The 20,089-nt window shown below is 38.8% G+C and overlaps 1 protein-coding gene across 1 annotated transcript; it reads left to right on the plus strand.

Annotated features, from left to right (window-relative positions):
• The first annotated feature begins 11,089 nt into the window (after window positions 1-11,089).
• LOC121529026 (immunoglobulin superfamily containing leucine-rich repeat protein 2-like) lies at window positions 11,090-18,076 on the plus strand. Its single transcript, XM_041816718.1, has 2 exons — window positions 11,090-11,223; window positions 13,539-18,076. Exons 1-2 carry the CDS (start codon window positions 11,212-11,214, stop codon window positions 15,681-15,683), a joined length of 2,157 nt encoding a protein of 718 aa, XP_041672652.1. The 5' UTR covers window positions 11,090-11,211; the 3' UTR covers window positions 15,684-18,076.
• The last annotated feature ends 2,013 nt before the right edge of the window (window positions 18,077-20,089 follow it).

Genomic DNA, 20,089 nt, shown 5'->3' on the forward strand with positions numbered 1-20,089 from the left:
CTTTACTCCTCTCTAGTTTCAGCTAAAAGACAGAACTCTTTGACACTGTCGTCATTTCAGAACAACAAACCCTTAAATGATGGCTTTTTTTTAACTGTTAAGGTACAAAACAAAATAAAATTGCTTTTAATTTTGTTACTGACGTTTTCTAACCTACCACCATTCAATCTGAGGGCTTGTTTTCCCCAAAATGGGGGCGTGGTCACATTGGAAAGCAGGAAGTGACGTTGCACTGCTCTGATCTTTACCAAAGCCGTATCCCATAGCATTTATTTATCAGTCCTCTGTCTTCAGTCAAACCAGAAGTGATTCTTGATCCGCCATCTTAAGGACCGTCCCAAAGACCCTTAGCTGGTCTGAAGACTGAAGACCAAAGACCGAAGACTGAGATTTGAAGACCTATGAGCAGAGACACATGAGAGCAGTCTTCCCGGAACTGTTTTTATTCAAAGACACACCCCCTTATTGGGTCTCTGTCCACGTTTATAATCTTTGACCTGCAAGACAAATGCCCCGTCCACACGGAAACAAATTCAGGTGTATACGCTGAAGTTATGTCAGATCAGCGTTTCATCCGCATGGAAACGGCGTTTCAGGTGACTGTAAACGATACTTTTTGAAAACGGGTCCCAGAGTGCATAAATCCGTAAACGACTACCGTTTCGTCTCCGTGTGGACAGCTATCCGCATCTTTCTTGAAACGATTACGTCACACATAGCATATCTCCCTTAAAGCGCCTGTGCGCGTCCAACCAAAACATTAATGGCGGACTACAGGGTTGTGTTCGTGCTGTAGAAGCTACTGAGCTTGTTATGGCTTTTACAGCAAAATCTGATGCTTTTTTTACCACCACCACGAAACGAATAAACTACATTTTCTTAAATCCAACGTGGAGAACAACCAGAAGGATGACTAGAAGAAAGTTTGTGTCAGTTTTCTGTGATCTTCTTCTTCTCCTTTGGTGCATTTCAGTGGCAGCATTACAGCACCACGTACAGGCTTGGCATATGCACTACAGCATTTTCAGTAGTTTCAGTGGTTCCTGAAACGACCCCGTCTTTACAGAAAACTTTTTCAAAATGAAACGTATCGAAATATATCGTTTTCGTCTCCGTGTGGACAGAGCCAAAGTGAACGTTCGTGTCCATTCAAAGCTCTGCAGAACTTCGTCATGGATCTGGATGGAAACAAACCCTACAAAAAAGGACAAGATTACAAAACATTATTTCTCCTTAGTCGCCCTCAATAAAGTGAACAAACCTGTGGCTACACCTGACTCATGGATCAGCTCTCTGAAGTAATCACTACTGACTCCTGTGCAGATTTTTTTTTTTAACACCATTGTTGACGTGCTGAAAAATGTGGATGAAGTTTTCTTCATATGGTCTAAGAAACTATATCCATCAGTATTATTTATTGTCATATCTATTGCATAAACATCTTATGTTAAGGATTTTTTTGTGTTTTAAAAAGGAGGAAGCTTTCTGTCGCACTTCACAGTCAGGCACATTTCTCAGCTGTTGCAACAAACTGTTATCTGTTATCATCAATTTCTGCAAAAACAGATCTATAGCAACAGTTAGTTTAGAGATATTTTACCACCTGTAACATCTCAGTAAGCTGTATGAGAGTGTATGATTTTAAATGGAAATAAAACTTTTTATTTGAATTTAGCTATGTAAATGATGCCTTTTGTTTTGGTTGAAGTTTTACTGTCGTGTTTAACTGGTAGGTCTTTAAAGAAGATTGAAGAGCTACACTAAAAAAATAACTTGTTTGCTGAATGTAACTAAAATATGGAAAAATGTCCACCTAAGTTAAATGTGTGCTTTTAGCAAGAAGTAACTGCTGAGCCAAAGTTAAACACCTGCATTTGGCCAACATGCTTCTTTTATATTGGCCCAACAAAAAACAGTTATATTGGTTCAACGTATTTATTTTACGTTCCATAATTTAATAACGTAAAGCCATCAAGGTTTTTTCTTTTTTATAATGCAACGCAGGAGCCCATACGCTCTGTTCTCACCATATTTCCTGTCGCTCTTCAGCTGTTATGTAAAAATAAGGGCAAAAACGTCCAGAAATAAGAATAATTTTTTAAAAAAGTGGATAAACAGAGGAATTCAAAATGCCACAAACGGGAGATTAGCAATTAGATTTTTAAACTGTTCAACAGTCCTAGTTTGAATCTAACTTAAAGAAAAGAAATAAGGCAAGAAACTTCAGTAAATAAAGTTGTTTGGAAATGCAATTTGTTGATTTTTTTTTTTTTTTTCTCAGCAGTAAAAAAATAATTGAGTTTAAACTAAGTTTCTGCTCTAAGACTTACGGCCTTTACTTATTAGACCAAAGAAAACGATCAACATGGCTGAGAGTTTGGACTTGTTTCTCGTGCTTTCTTTTACACCTCAGATGATGTACCAAAAGATTCAGCTGCTGTTTTGTTCAATTTCAACAAAAATTTCAAGATAATGCATCGCCTCACTTTTAAGCTAATCATTTTCCGAAGCCTTAGTAAAAACATGTGCACTTCAGTCTCTAGCTAGCAGTGAACCAAAGACGTCACTTATTGGAAACTTGCAGCAGTTGTGTGTTAAAACCCTACCTTTAATATCTAACTTTCAGTGTGACTGTGAACCGCCTGGTTTTATCCTCAGAGCAGTCTCATTATTTAACAGCCATACCTCGTCAGTCAGGTTGTTGATGTTTTCACTGATGACTTTGTGCTCTGGGATCAGGAAACGTATTTGTCTTTTTTGTCTCAGACCCTTCGCTGGTTAAATAACCCTTTTTGCCGTCTCTTGCCTGATTTCAAAAAATAACTTTTGACCATCAAATGACATGCAGCTGCACAGTATTTTAAATTCTATGTGCAGATTCTTAATAAAACCATTAGCCGATGAATTGCAAAAGCGATGCCATTAACAAGATAAAGGCTTTTTTTTTTTTTTTTTTTTTTTTTTAAATTATTATTATTATCATTTCAAGAGTTATTAGCTGTCGGGATTTAAATGGGGGTACTTTTATTTACTTTTTTTTTTTTTTTTTTTAAATAAAGAATTCTGGATCTTTGGCTGTGAGGGGGTTCAGAGGGTTGGCCCCAGACTTTTGTCTGTTACTTTGTAAAATGTGCCAATGACCACCAGGGCATTTAGATGCTTAATCTGAACAGGATGTTTTAAATAAATGAATTAAAAAAAAACAACAAATTAATAAATTCATGTATATAAGAATTAATAAATCCCATCTAGTACTCAACACTTAAAGTTTTTGGGCAAAAAAATTCACAGAAAGCCCTGTAGCAAAGTTCAGTTACTTTACGTGCAGATACTGTCCCCTGCTGGATCAACTAGGCTTTATGGCTGCAGTAAATACAGGAACAAGAGACTTTAGAGTTCATTGAAAGACTGGTCTGAGTTAATTTTGAACCATATATATTCACATATGGTCACACTGTCAGTAAAATCTGAATTAATTTAACACTAATGTGACTAAGACCACAGAACATACTTATAAAGACACACCTGGCTTTTGAAATAAAATATAAGCAAATATCATCTGTAAATAAATCCATTCAGAAAGCCTGTAAACCTCTGACATGGATAAGTAAAGGTCCCAATGTGTGTTTCTGTGCTTTATATGTTGTCATATTTCCCTTTCTTTATTTTCTTACTGATTTTATTGAAGTATAAAAAAGTCTAACAGCAGATCAGTGACAGACAGGTGCTTCACTAACATGTTATAATCTGTGATATTTGTTTTTAATACAGACTGGTCCTTTAAACAGCTCTGATAAGGAGAAATTTATTGGTGTTCTTGCTGCTCCTGAACCTACCACTGCCACTTTAAGGACTGTGGTGCCATCTTCTGGACAATCTGGGTAATTACAGAAATATTGGATCATTAATGCGGCTTCCCCCATACCATAAAAGCATAACTACTGGTAGTTTTTATAAGTTGTGGTGTCTGTATTTTCTGTTTTTTCCCTTCAGACATTAAGAACTGCTTTTATTAAACAAAAGAGCACAGAGAACAAGTTTGACAACAAAAGCTCAAATAAAAAAAGTTTTAAAAAAATGTCCTGATTTGCCAAAAAAAAAAAAAAACTCAAAAACTTGACTTTTCCTAGGTGTTACTGTGCCAGAGTACTAAGGGGAAATAACTTTGAACAATATCTTTAATTTCCTGACTTTTAACTCTGTTACTGTTAGTTTCATTCATCTAACACTGCAAAGATTTAAAGCTACCTGTATTTGAGTAGTAAAACCAACAACACAATGTTTTTTTTAGCAAGAATGAAGAAAATTTACAATAAAAGGTAAACTTTCTTATTCATGTATCATTAAACTGCATGTGAGTCTGTGTTTTAAGCCTAATCTGCCTCTGCTTTAAATCTGCTAGAGCATGTAAAAAATGGAATATCATGAAAATGTTCTTTATCTGCTGTGATTTAATTAAAAAAGTGAAACATCCATGTCTTCTAGATTCGTCTCATTCTTAAGTGAAATATTTCTACACTTTTCTGTTGTAATCTTGATGATTAAGGCTTACAGCTCATGAAAAAAAAAAAACATCTCAAAATATTACAAATACTGTGAGCCTTCAGTGTCTAACTCTGGTTCAGCACACACAACCACAATCATGGGGAAGACTGCTGACTTGATAAATGTCCAGAGGAAAATCACTGACACCCTTCAGAAGGAGGGTAAGCCACAGTGGATCAAGAGCCATCACACACAGACGGGTCCAGGACATGGGCTACAAGTGTGTTATCAATGTTGAGCCGTTCAATTTAATTTAATTTGTAAATCAAGATCTGAGAGTCTGGAGGAAGATTGGAGGTCCAGAGTCAACACTGTCAGCCGTCTACCAGGAGATGTTAGAGACCTCCATGCTTCCATCTGCTGAGAAGATTTATGCCGGTTCTGATTTACTTTTCCAGCAGGACTTGGCACCTGCCCACAGTGAAGCCAAAACTACCAGAAACTGGTTTCCTGACCGTGGTGTTACTGTGTTTGATTGGCCAGCCAACTGGTCTGACCTGAACCCTGTAGAGAATCTCTGGGGAAATGCCAAGAGGAAGTTGAGAGTCACCAGACTCAACAATACAGATGAGCTGAAGGCTGCTTTCAGAGCAACCCCAGCAGTGCCATGGACTGATCGACTCCATGCCACATCACACAGATTCAGTTATTTATGTAAGACCAATTACTGATGGCATAAATTAACATAGATTTCCAGAAGGTTGACATTTGTTGGACTCATGTTTCGTGGTATTGGATATTTTGAGATGGTGGATTTTTGTGAGCTGTAATCATCAAGATTAAAACAAAAATATATATTATAGTGAAATATTTCACTATGCATGATATGAATAAAGAATGTATAGAAGTTTCACTTCTTGAATTAAATAATAGGAAAAATTAAACTTTTTCATAATATTCTAATTTTTAGAGATGCACCTATAGATTTAATATAGAAACATAAAAGGGCCTCCTATAAAATAATTGCAGTATCTCAATAGTGTCTGATATACAGTTAAGCAGTAAAGAGACGGTGCATGATAAGGTGCTCTTCTCTGGCACACGTCGTATCGAACTATTGCAACCCCATACCATACCACAGGCTTTTAAACTTTTTGGGGGCGACTGTGGCTCAGTAGGTAGAGTCTCATAATCAGAAGGTTGTGGGTTTGATCCCCAGCTCCTGCAGTCCTTGGGCAAGGCACTTTAACTCAGTTTTGCTCAGTGGCATGTATATTGGTATGGGATTAGCTAATACTTATGGCCAATCCTTGGGTGTGTGAATGGGTAAGTGTGACCTACTGTGTAAAAGCGCTTTGAGTATTCCGATGACTGAAAAAGCGCTATAAAAGATCAAGTCCATGTAGCATTTACCATGAACTATGAGCTGATAACAAGCTGGATAGTCCCTCTCTGCTTTAGTCCACAGGACACACCATCCAAAAAGAATTTCAAATTTTGATTTTTCTGACCACAGAACAGTTTTCCATTTTTGTCTCTGCCCATTTTGAAATGAGCTTTGGTGAAGAAAAGACAGCTGTGTTTCTGTATTGTGTTCACATATGACTTCTTCTTTGCATGATTCAGCTTTAACTTGCATTTGTGGATGGCACAGCCAACAGTGTTGAAAGAAATTATTTTTAGAAGTGTTCCTGAGCCCGTGCAGTTATCTCCAGGACAGAATCATGTCCAAAGGGACCCAAAGAACACAGGAATCAATGCTGACCTTCTGCATTGTCCCTTGCTCACAGATTCCTCCAGATTGACTCTTTTAAGGATATTATAGACTTTAGATGATGGGATATCCAAAGACGTCACAACTGCACATTGAGAACCAGCTAGCCAGCTGACAGGAAGTCAAGCTTAGTGGGCGGGCCGTAAGGTTGATCCAAAGTTCGGTTGAGACGGCGATTTCAATATGGAACCTGCCGCGGATTGGCTTCCAAAGCAGTTTGAGTCCGCCTATTTTAAGCAGACAGCTGATGTCACAGGGGTTGTCCAATTCTTTCTACAGTCTATGGTTGAGAAACATTTTTCTTAGAAGTTCTCATAATTTTAGATGTTTTCTTTTTTTTTTTTTTCAAAGATCAGGGAACCTCTGCCCATCTTTACTTCTGAAGGACCATGTCTCTCTAAAATGCTCAGTCAGGTTATTAACCTACTGCCATTAGTCTGAAAAATGCTACTCCATCTGTTTTTCTTCAGTACTTTTCCAGCCTTTTGTGTCATGTCCCTACTTTTTTAGATGTGTTGCTGCCATCAAATACAAAATGAGCAACATTTTTAATGACACGGTAAAATGTCTCAGTTTCAATATCAAATATGTTGTTTATGTTGTGAATAAATTAGGGTTCGTTCAGTTTTTATGCACATTTAAACAGTGCTCCAACTTTTTTAGAATCGGGGTTGTTATTTTACTGCACAGTTCAGTTTTATTAGGTAGGATTCAACTGGCCTGTCTTAACTCGGTGATATTCACCCACTCTTCCTAGTAAAAGTGCTAAAAATGTGGTGAGAAATAGGGTACACTGTGGACTGTTCACCAGCCAATCACAGCGCTGACATATAGAGACAAACACGCTCGAACTCACACCTACGGGCAATTTAGAGGCACCAATTAACAAAACAAGCATGTCTTTGGATTGTGGGAGGAAGCCGGAGTACCTGGAGAGAGCTGTGAAACAGAAATGTGTGGTCACATTGTTGTAATTTATTAATGGCAGAATGCATTAAATCAGTGAATGAGAACATTTAGAGCACTAGCTTGGCTCATCACTTAAAGTCGTGAGCTTCATGCTATGGTCACCATTCTTGTCATGAAGCTCTGTTGCTTTTTTCTTAGCTTTATAAGGCTGCTGCACTTTCCTTAAAGTTATTTGTTTTATAAAAAGCAGAATATGTGATTCCAGATAAAGAATCATTTATGAAAATGCAGAGTTGATATTTATTACCATGTAGAATAGTGTATAAGGTGTTACAGGTTATAGAAAGGTTTGATTAGTTAGCCTGCACGAACAAAATGTTTAAATCAGCAGGGTTCATTATAGCACCATTATTAGTGTCCCAACTTTTTTGAATTGGGGTTGTAAAAGGTGTTTCAATGAAGTATCAGTCTGGCATGTACAGGTGTACAAAACCAGGCTTTTGTTATTTTTCTATTTATATCAATTCCCATTGAAAGGTTTTAGTTCTTTTCTGCATTATTGTATTCAGTAGGTCACACTGACGGTGAAATAAGTTCCATAATGATATATTTCTGAGAGATGAACAGTATTGGATTTTTGCAGATTTATGTTGTGCTGATATTTACAAAATCCTTTCGGCTGATATTGATATTCAAATGTCATTAAGATCTCAAACCTCACACTTCGCCCAACATTTACAGCTGATGAAGGCAGATTCCTACAGCTGAAATAATCGGATGTAAATATTGGCAGGAATGTTCATATCCAATGATTCCGATATCATGCCGATGATATTGTGCACCCCTAATATTTTTACATCACAAAAATGTGGCATTTAAACAGTTATCTTTGTAGAGCCACTGTAAGGTAGGGCAGGAGTTCACAAACTTTCCAGCCCATGTCCCCCAAAATAACAGCACCAGAGACCGGGACCCCCACTGCTACTGGAGGTGTGCACAGCCATGCTTATTCATGGATAGATGTGTGCGGACTAGCCCACCTTTTAAGGATTTTTGAAAAAGATTACTTTAATTTCAGCATAAATCTCAGCAGATTAATATTTTTATTTTAACCTCCTGAGACCTGAGCTTTTGTCTGAGATGCATTTTTAGTTTCTTTCCCTTTTTGGAGATAAGTAGGATCTGATCATTTTAAAAGCTCAGCCTCACTTTAAACAGGAAATAAATTTCACCTGAAATGATCAATATCAACACAAATTCCCTGTGAAAAGTTCTTATAGATATTTTAAAAGATTAACAGAAAAAGTACCCAAAATTTTCTTCAAAAATTACTCATATGTTTCATTGAAACTTTATCATGAAGTCTAAATTTTTATTTAAAAAATCATCTCCAAAAATGTCATATAAATTTGTAAAAACTTTCAAAAAATCCTCCAAAAATGTCAAAGTGAATTCCCCAAAATGTACAGATAGATTCTTCAAGATTTTATGAAAATGATGGAAAATTTGCCCCAACATCCTTACAAATTCCCTGAAATTTCTATGAAATAATTAAAGGATGCACTTGTTTGGTAAACAAAGTAAAAAGTGGAATAATTCAACAAACAAACTTACTTAAGTGCTGAGGCAGCATGGACAGAGCGGGCTCAAGGACAAAGGGAGGCCGATAACCACACCCGTCTCTTAAATAACCTCTTGAGGCCCCTCCTCCCTGCTCTGCCATGATTGTCTCAGTGAGATTGAGGATTTGAGATTTTTAACAATATCTTTAAATGTCAAAGCAAATTCCTAAATATTACAAATACATTTCCCAAATTTGAAAAAACAAATGAAAATTTCCAAACATCCAAACATATCCCCCTCAAATATAAAAATTCCCAAATTCCCATGAAAATATTCATTCACCTTTTAACTTTAAAGCTTTAATGCAGACTCTTTCATTTTCAGTCAGCTCTCCACGTTTTACCATTTTGAACAGGAATGAGGAATTTCAAACTGAATTCACGCAAATTTGAGCCGGCTCACTGGGCTTCTCTGAGAAGTCATAAATTAATCAAGCATAACATTCAACCACCAAAACGAATTTTTCTGTTCAGGAATGCAAGTAAATAACTATAATTTGACATATTAACCAAGAAATATTAATGTGCTTTACTATTTTGTTTTTTTGTAAATCAGTAAATTTGCAAATCCATGGATAACAATAATAATTATATTTTAGCATTAAAAATATCATTTGGGTTAAAGAGCTTCTACATATTGGTGTATGAACCATTGCAGAAACATAAAAAATGATTTTGGTAATTACCAGTGCTGTTAATTTAAGGCAGCTGTTATAACCCTTGCTTTGGGTGGTGGTCTAATAAATTTGTTAAAGGGATACTTCAACATTTTGGCAAATTCGTCCATTGCCATAATCCCTATAATCTTAGTAATAGGTTTGTTACCTTGGTGAATGTGCAGGTCACAACTTGTCCACGAGAGCGTTTTGGAGTTGTTGGATTGTGTATTCGATGAGTTTGATGAGGGAAAGCCGGAATACCGTCTGCTTACATTGAGTTGGCACAGCAGGTCCAAACTTGGCAGCTGCAATCTAAAAATAGCTTGCACCGACAACTGAAGGTAACAAACCTATTACTAAGACTGTAGGAATTATGGCAATGGGCAAGTTTGCCAAAATGTTGAAGTATCCCTTTAAGCACTGTATATATATATATATATATATACCCAAACTTTAATACTTGATAAAGTATTTCAAAGATATGTTCCCAAAAATCTCAGTGAAAATTCCTGAAATGTCATTGTCAATTTCTCTTATTTTTCCAAGTGAATTACTTCAACTTTAAAGGACATTCTTGAAAATAATAACAAAAATTCTCATAATTTAAATTATTAATATGTTGTAGGATAGCCAGAATGTAATGTCCTAATATGCAGGGTCTTAGGAGGATAAATTAAACCTTTATATATATATATATATATATATATATATATATATATATATTTATATTTATATAAATACATATATATATATTTATATATATAGATAGATAGATAGATATAGATATAGATATATAAATTTATTTATTTATTTTTTATTTTTATTTTTTAAGATTCATTTTTGGGTCTTTATTAGACAGAGGAGGGCAGTGGATAGCCTTGGAAACAGGGATGAGAGTGGGGAGAGACATGTGGCAAAGGGCCACAGGCCGCCCGCATACATGAGGCTCACCTTAAGCCACTGGACCATCAGCGTACCCCAACTTAAACCAAAATTTTCTACATATTTTCACAACAGTGGGAAAGAAATATATAATTTCTTTTTTTTTTTCCAAGTGTGACCCCTCTTCTCAGTGTCTTCTGACTCCCCATGGGGTCTCAAACCCCATTTTGGGAACCACTGAGTTAGGGAAAGTCTGATGAAGGGTATTTATGCCCACTTATAAAATCAAACACTGCTACACAATGGTGTGTTATTTTGAGCACAGTTGTAGTCGTCAGCCCAAAGTGAAGCTGACTCATGTGACATCACTCAAGGCACTCAATCTGATTGGTCTTAAGATGTAGACCTGCAAATAGTAACGCATAAAATATTCAATTATCATACTTGTTTTGTCTCTTAGAGTTCAAACACCCTATTCATGCACATTATAGTTCCGAGCCTATCAGAAGTATTGATTAGTATCAATAACCTCTTCTGATCCATAGGAACATCTCCCAACAGCGTCAGTGAGACTCCCATCATCCCCAGTGATCAGTCATGCTGGAGGTCGTTTCCCTTTAAATAGCCTAATTGCTGAGACCGTCAATGCTGCTGTGAGGAGGGGGCAGTCAGAGGAGAGGATGAGGAGGGGGGAGATAACTCTGTCAGACTGACACATTTATCCACAGAGAGGAGACAGCGAGCAGAGGACATGCGTGTTTTCATCATGTAGAAACAGTCGGAGTCTTCTTCATCTTCAAACTTTGCAGCAGCATGTCTCCTGCTCTGCTCTGACCGAAAACACCGCTGACGCATCCGGATATCAGAGCACGTAATCAGGATGAAAACGCAGGTAAGCTCGCCAGCCTCACTGCATGAAGCTTTTAAAGAGAGCTGATAGATTAGATTTCCTTCCGCATCAATGATTCAGGCATGACCCTGCATGTATGCCTGTACGGGGATGAACTCTGATCCTGTAGACTCACATTTCACTGACAGTAGCGGTTTGATATTCTGGATGTGAGCAGTGAATATACCGGCATACAGCTGGGCAGAGCGCAGTAAACAAACAGCAGACATGCGGTTGATTTCAGCTCCAAGGACACACGCTCCTCAGGCTGCTGCGTACTTTAAAAACCAGACGCTTCTGCCGGTGACTCAACAGAAAGCTGAACTGTGTCAATGCTCATTAAACCTGGACTCAGCTCTGTTATCAGCAGCAGTGCATCCAAAAAGGATCAAGCTAAAACCCAGCCAGTGTCAGGATGAGCTGGGAGGATGCTTGTGCAGCAGTTTATTACATTTGTTTTGTCTGCTTTCCCAGACACAACAAGGCCTTCCTGTAATAAAAGGGCAGTCCTGTCAGAAAAGATTAAACTCAGAGTAAAATGGCATTTAATCAGGTACTATACTGTCCATGCAGTTTTATTATGAAATAACAGAATTCAGGAGAACAGAGGTATGAGGTTAGAGGGTTTGATAATAAAGGGTTTATTTTCTCACCTGATAAATGAAAAATTTACATTATTTTCTTGAGTATTAGCTTTGATACCATGCAGCCCTATTTTTATGTACTGTATGTGTATGTATTATTTTCTTTTCAGTGCCCACATTGCTTTTCAAATTTCCTTGACGCTTTCACTGACTTGTCAGGGGAGGAAACAATGGGAGGACCATGAGAATGAAGAGACGTATTATTTACAAACTGAATGACAAAATGACAGAGGAAGTAACCACACACCACTTAGACCAAAAAAACAAGTCCATAGGCTGAAAAAAAAAGTATTCCCCACATTGAACGTTGTACCCTATTATTGATTTTATAAATCAGTTATAGTCAATACAATTTGGCCTTTTTTGACAAAAAAAACTAAAATTGAATAAAAATATGAAAAATATTACATAAGTGACTGCATAGATATTCACCCCCTTCAAGTCAGTATTTAGTAGATGCACCTTTGGTGGCAAACACAGCACTGGACAGTGAAATTTAACTCCATTCTTTGCAAAACTGCTCAAGCTCTGTCAGGTTGCACAGGGATCATTCATAAACGGCCTTTTTCAAGTCCAGCCACAATTTCTCTATTGGATTGAGGTCTGGGCTTTGACTCGGTCACTCTAGAACATTCACCTTGTTGTCTGTAAACCGTTTTTGTGAATAAGATCGTCTTTTAATTTGCTCCATTCATTTTATCCTCTTCCCTAAGCCTTCCAGGGCCGGCTGCATCCCCACAGCATGATGCTGCCACCACTGTGCTTCACAGTGGGGATGGTGTGTTTGTGGTGATGTGTAGTGTTTGGCGTCATACATAATAACTTCTCTGATGCCAAAATGCACCATTTTGATCTCATCAGGCCAAAGAACTCTCTTACACTTGACCATGGAGACTCCAAAATGCCTTTTGGAAAACTCTAGTCCACATTTGACATGAGTTTTCTTCAACGTTGTCTTTCTCTTTGCCACTCTCCCCTAAAGCTTTAACTGGTGAAAAAAAGCTTGAGTCTCTACCATCTCAGCTACTAAAGCTTGTAACTCCTTCAGATTAGTCATAGGTGGCCTCATTCACTAGTCTCCTTCTTGCATGGTCACTCAGTTTGTGAGAAGGTTCTGATCCAAGCAGATTTGCACATGTGCCGTATTCCTACAATTTCTTGATGATGGATTTTACTTAACTCCGGGGATTGTTCAGTGTTGTGGAATTTTTTTGTATCCATCCCCTGACCTCTACTTTTATGTAACATTTTTTATGAGTCCAGTGTTCTTTTGTCTTCATGGTGTAATGGTAGCCAGGACTAATGAGTGACTGGACCTTCAGACACAGGTGCCTTTATACTACAATCACTTGAGACACATTCTCTGCACTCATTTGATCCCTGTGTCACTAATTGTGAGACTACTAGCAACAATTGGCTGGACCTCTGTTGAGTTAAGTCAGTCACTTTAAAGTGGGGGAATATTCATGCAGTCATTTATTATACGTTACATATTTTTGTTTGGTTGTAGTCTTGCACCAAAAGTTCCCCAATTTCACATTTGATGCATCTCTAATTGAGATGTTACTACTTTATTTTCTTGAAGAGGAAGTCTGTTCTTTGTTTAGATTTAATAGCTTGTAACTTTGAAAAATTTTGTTTGAAATTAACTCTTCATTGGCTGATCTTTTACAGGAGCTGAAAATGGCGACTGCAGACTTCCTCTTCTTCCTGTTTTGGATCTTCACAGCCTTCGATGCTGCTCTTGGATGCCCTGAGTTCTGTACCTGCACGGATAAATACAACCGCCACTTTGCTGATTGTTCCTACAAAAGACTGACTCAAGTCCCAGACGGTTTGCCTCCTAATGTATCCACTTTGAGTCTTTCGACCAACAAGATCAGCTTGATACCACTGGGGAGCTTCGATAGTGTCACTCTAGTAACGTCGCTGTGGATGGCCCACAATGAGATAGTCACCATCAAACAGGGAGCCCTCACGCCTCTGGTTCATCTGCGTAACTTTGATATCAGCAACAACAAGATTGTAGACTTTCCTTGGGAGGATCTGCAGAACCTCACCAGCCTGCAGCTGCTGAAGATGAACAACAACGAGATGTTCCACCTACCGAGGGATGCTTTCTCCAACCTTAAAGACCTGAGATCCCTCCGACTCAACGACAACAGATTCACAACCATAGTTGAAGGGACATTTGATGGTTTGGTGTTTTTGTCCCATTTGCAGATCTATAAAAATCCATATTCATGCACTTGCTCCCTCGACTGGCTCAGAGACTGGATTGCAACCACCGTGGTCGCAGTCTCAGATCAGAATTTGATCATTTGTGCATCTCCAGAAAAACTTAAAGGGGTGCCGATTGAAAAACTCCCTGAGTCAAAGTGCACCAGCCCAAAAGTTGCAATACAAACCACGCCAAATATGCGAAACACAGCTTTCCAAGAGGGCAGTTCTTTGGTCTTGACTTGTGAATTCACAGGAAACCCAAAACCGTTGGTGATTTGGAGCATTCTCAGCAAGAGCCAGAAGCAACAAGTGGCTCTGTCGTTCACAGAGGATGACTCAGCAGAGGCAGCGGAGGACTCCTTACTCCCTAATAATCCAGTTAAAATCTTCAATAATGGAACTCTTTTGATTTCAAACCTCAGGAGGAAAGACAGCGGCAACTACAGCTGCTCTGCCACGAATGAATTTGGAAGAGCCGAAGATTCGGTGTCACTGGACGTTGTTGATTCACCTAAACCAGCATCTACAAAACAAACTACTACAACAATTACCTACACAAAAACCCCACCATTTCTGCACAAGACAACAGGCAAAGTGTCCGTTTTTGATTCTGTAAGTCTTCCAGATTTAGAGAGTGAAGACTTCATTGACATTGTGCCGACTTTGGAGCCAACCGTGGAGATCCGTTCATCTGAAGAGGCAATGAAAAACCCATCCCATGCTAGCAAATGTGGCTTGACTGCTAACACAAGATACATTTCCAACCACGTCTTTAATGGGAGCCTGGAAGACATCAAGCAGTACACGTTTGACTTTGGCGTCATTGCATTAGGAGTATCAGAAACAGAGGCAACAGTGCGACTCAATCCCCTGCTCATACCAAGAGGAAGAGTCACCAACCGCGAAGCTGCAGACGCCACATCTGAAGGCTTTGACGATGACAGCGAAGAGCACAACGGCCTTTCAGACTCTTCAGAAAAAGTCCAGTCGAATGGTTTGTATCTGTGCGTCACCGCCGACCGCAAACACTCAGCCGTGCAGTGGTCGAGAATCAAAGAAGGTGTCAACACGTACGTCTTCAGCGATTTGCGCCCTGGCACCAACTACTCTCTGTGTTTGACCTACCAAAGCGAGGACTGTGAAGTGCAGGTCCTCTTCACCACCAGGAGGAGGGTACCCAACCTGCTCATCATCATCTCAGTCAGCATTTGTCTCCTCACCGTGTCCACCGTGCCTCTCCTGGGTGCGACGTGCTTCCATCTGGTTTATAAATACCGCAGCAAGACCTACAAGCTGATCCTGAAGGCTAAAGACCAGTACCACATGGAAAGGAACCTCACTGTGAATTTCAACACCCACGGGCATCACACCGACTCCCAGAGGAAGATCAACGGCAGCCAGCTGGACGAGGAGGAGGGGGAGACGGAGACAGAGAGCGGCGATGGAGAGAAAGAAGCCGATACTGAGGAAAGTGTCGTGACTGAGTCGTTTACGTTGTCTCAGTGCCGGGGGAATTTAGACAACTGTGAGGTAGGATCTGAGTACAGCGACAGGCTGCCTTTAGGAGCAGAAGCAGTCAATATTGGAAGTAACTAAAATATCCAAAGTGTTTCTGAAGCTATGTTTTGCATTTGTCATGTGAAAGCACTTAAAGGGAATGAAAGGGTTCTTTTTTAAGTTAGTGCCAATTATTTCAGTTGCATCAAGCTTGCAAAGGCAGCCCAGACATGCTGCATTGTTCCTCTGTCATCCGTCAAGACCCAAATGCTTTTTCTTGCTTTCAACCACTCCCTAAAGTGCAGCATTAACTGACCAGAAGGAACGCTCTTTGGCATCAGTGGAGGTTTTCTAGAGAAATGCTCTCAGTGAAAGCTGAATCAGGCATCGTTTACGCCACAGTAGCCTTGTTACTCTTACTTTAAATCATTGGTAGTTTCAGGGTTTGTACTTCTCTCTTCAGTGTAGGAAGTTTTCTGTCAATAATGCATGCACATCTTTAAAAAAGCCAGCATCTAGGAAAGAAGCTGGTTCCTCCAAGTCAAAATGAAAATGACTCATGGCTGTTTTCAAAGGATTGCAATCAAAGTTTCCAACTCTTGTTTCATTAAAATGTCCCTGGTGAAGTTCTTACCAAGACTATAATCTTTTATTTATAAATTGTAGAGTTGAGGCAGTTTGTCTGCAGTGAGAACACAGTTAATCCAGCTTCAACAAATAACCGGTTGTCTCTCATCACACCCTTGTGGTATTAAAGGGAGCAGTAGTAATACAGCTACAGGGGAATTTATCCACATTGACAATCAAATATCAGCTCTCCCATCATCCATCATGGAGATTTTAATAAACTGTTCTTAAAAGTTTCTGAAGAGAATCTGAAGAGATGATCCCTTTCTTTACGGCTGCATGGTGGTGCAGTGGTTGGCACTGTAGCAAGAAGGTTCCTGGTTTGTTCAGGGCCTTTTTGTGTGGAGTTTGCATACGTTGGTTCTCTCCAGATACTCCGGCTTACTCCCACCACCAAAGACATGCTCGTTAGGTTAATTGGTGACTCTAAATTGGCCAAAGGTGTGAGTGTGAGAGTGCCTGGTTGTTCTTCTCCTGATGTCAGACGTGTGATTGAATGAGACCAGTCCCAGCTGGTATTGGCCTCTCGCCCAGTGACAGCTGGGATAGGCTCCAGTCCCCCTGTGACCCCAAACAGGATAAGCAGTGTAGAACATGGATGGAGATCTTCCATTTGGTTTATTAAGAAGTGAGTTACAGTAATTAAACTTTGTATTTTAGTCCCCAATGCACATTAACAAAGTATATAGCAAAAAAGAGATAAGTAAGAGGCAGCATACAGTGATTATATAGATGCATAATATTTAACAGAAGACAGAGATGACCCGAATAAATATAAAATACAGTTTCTAAATGATGATTTTATCTATTAAGGAAAAAAAGCACCCAAACCTACCTGGCCCTCTGTGAAAACCTAATAAATGGTTGTTTGTGATAACTGGAAATGAGTCTTTAGCATCACTGTGGAGGAATTTTGACCCACTCTTCTTTGCAGAAGTGTTTTAATTCAGCTACATTAGAGGGTTTCCAGCATGAACCACATAATAAAAGTCTGCCCCAAGATTACTGGAGTAAAGCTGAAGGACCTGAGCTCTCTTTGGAAGGAACAGATGGTCAAGAAAGCCAAAAGAATAATAGATCAGCCAGGCCACTGTCTCTCCTCTGACTTTTCTCTAATGCTTTCAGGGCGGCGCTATGCCGCATCCCCAAGGAAAAGTAACAGATACTCAAACTCATTTATCCCTTCAGCTATCAGGCTCCTAAACACTAAAAGCTGAAACTTACATGTCGTTGGTGCTATTTTGTTCTCAGATGTGTGTTACTTCTTTATGCATTCTGGCATTGTATATAATGTGTATATTACTGGTGCTCCCATGTTTTCTGCTAGTCTGTTGTAACTGACATGTGAATGTGATTGTCTAAATGCTGCAGTGACTGTTTCCCTGATTTTGTTCCTCCATTTGTGTGTGATTTCTTCTGTCGATAAGGCTTGGTAGACTATGAAACTGATTGCCCTTTAATAAAGTTGTCTGAATTTGAATGAAAGGCCTGTTTAAAGTCACAGCACCGCAATCAGATTTAAGTCCAGACTTTGACTAGGCCACTCAAAAACCTTCATTTAGTTTTTTAAGCCATTCAGTGGTGGACTTGCTGGTGTGTTTCAGATTTTTGTCCTGCTGCATAACCTAAGTGTGTCTGAGTTGGTTCTTTTGATGAAATGCCATGTTAGTTTTAAACCAGATGTAACGAGACACACACCTTCCAAAAAGTTTAACTTTGGTCTTAGCAGTCCACAGAATATTTTCCCAAAAGTCTCGGCGATCATCGAGATGTTTTTAGTCAAGCCTTTGGGTTCTTTTAGGTCAGCAGTGGTTTTGGAACTCCCATGGTTAGCACAGTGTCTTTCTTATTGTTGAGTCATGAACTCTGACCTTAACTGAGTCAAGTTAGGCCTGCAGGTCTTAAGATGTTGTTCTCAGTTCTTTTGTGACCTCCTGGATGAGCCATAGATGCCTTTCTGGAGTAATTTTGGTAGGCCGGCCACTCCTGGGAAGGTTCACCACAGTTCGACTATTTGTGGATAATGGCTCTCACCGTTGTTGGCAGGAGTCCTAAAGCCTTAGAAATGTCTTTTTAACCCTTCCCAGACTGATGGATGTCAGTGACCTCGTATCTCATCTGTTCTTGAATTTCTTTACATGGTGCCATGTTGTTTTACTTTTTGGGATCATTTAGTCTACATCACTTTGTCAGACAGGCTCTATTTAGGGATTTCTTGATTCGACAGGTCTGGCAGTAATCAGGGCTGGGTGTGGCTGGTGAAACTGAAATCAGGTTACCAGATATTGGGGTTCACCACATTTAGTTCATGGTTTAATAGCAGGGGGTGGGGGGGTGGGGGTCTTTTTGCATAGGGCCAAACAGGTTCGAGTAGCTTTTTTCCCTTAACTCGGGTTACATATGACTAATATTTAAAGTTTTTTGATGATCTGAAACATTTAATTGTGGCAATCATGTGAAGAAAAATCAGGAAAGGGGCAGACATTTGTTCACAGCACTATACCACTTTTGCTAGTAAGCTAACATTAAAATTGTAGCTACCTAACATGATCAGAACATTGCATATCTTCACCATTAAAATGTTTTATCATCCCTTAGAGCATAGGTACGTAATTTGAATTTGAATAAGTCATTTCATGATCAACTGTCGGTTTAGGATGAAAAATACTCTTGGATTAGGATGAGGATATCTTGAGTCTCTGATGAAGGAACCAAATTAAGTCACTTTTTTACCGACACACTGAAAAGACTCGACATGGCTGAAAGTTTGTCCAACACAAACAACAAAAACTGATTATTCCAGGCTTGTGTCACATGTTGTGTTGTGGTGCTGTTGCAAAATGATTAGGAACATCAGCTGTAGATGTAGACAGTTGTGAATGGGCTAACTAACTTAATGAAACAAATACTCAGCTTTAAACTGCTAACAGAGGATTTGTGCTGCCATCTCAAGAGTGAAGTAGATTTAACATACAGAAACTTGAGGAGATATAATGTTGATAAAATAACTGTTTGTCCAGTTAAAATGTTATAATGTTGACTAAACTGTCTTAAATGAGCTCTCTGCTAAAACACTAATAAAGCTGTATTATCCAGCAGTCTGCTGCAGTGTGTAACACGCTCTGAGTGTGTGTGATGTTGTCGCTCTGTTGTATCTGGGTCATGTGTCGATGCTTGTCCATGCTGTCGTATTTCCCAGAGTTCTGTGGTAACTAGAAGATCTGCATGCTGCCTGTTGTAGTGAGCCAAAGAATGACTTGAGGTCAGTGTTTTATTGTTTTCTATCCCTGTAGATAAGGAAATATGTTTTTACTAAAGTGTTTAAATATTCTCACTAACACTCCCTTTACTCTGTGCCTCAATAAAGTTTTAGTAAAGGAAACCTGAGTGAGTCTTTGCCTTTGTGTCTTCAGTTTTTCTAAACCCTTTTGGCTGACTTTTCTATCTTTCTCCTAATATTTATTGATCAGAATATGACATTTTATGCCAATACACAAACTTTCAATACTTTGAGTATGAGTCCTCTGTAATTTATTACCTACTGATAAATGAACTGGCAACATTTAAATCACGAGTCATACATTAATACAGTTATTTACTTCAGACTGAATTTCTAAAGAGGAGTAAAAAGGCCTTATACATTATTACATTTTCATCATTTCAATGATAAAATAAAACAATTCAAATGAAAAAATAGTAAGGTGATAAAAAAATGAGGATAGGGCCTTGCAATAGTACACCATACTTATACATTCTTTATAGGTCTGTAAGCATTAATTCATTGGTCGCAACTAAGGTCCATAATGAGTGCTTTAATTATTTTGATTGTGATTAATCTCATGCTTCATTGTCTCTTTCAGCACACTTTGGTTAAGTCA

The sequence above is a fragment of the Cheilinus undulatus genome, linkage group 1, assembly GCF_018320785.1.
Source record: "Cheilinus undulatus linkage group 1, ASM1832078v1, whole genome shotgun sequence".
In the NCBI taxonomy this organism is placed as follows: Eukaryota; Metazoa; Chordata; class Actinopteri; order Labriformes; family Labridae; genus Cheilinus; species Cheilinus undulatus.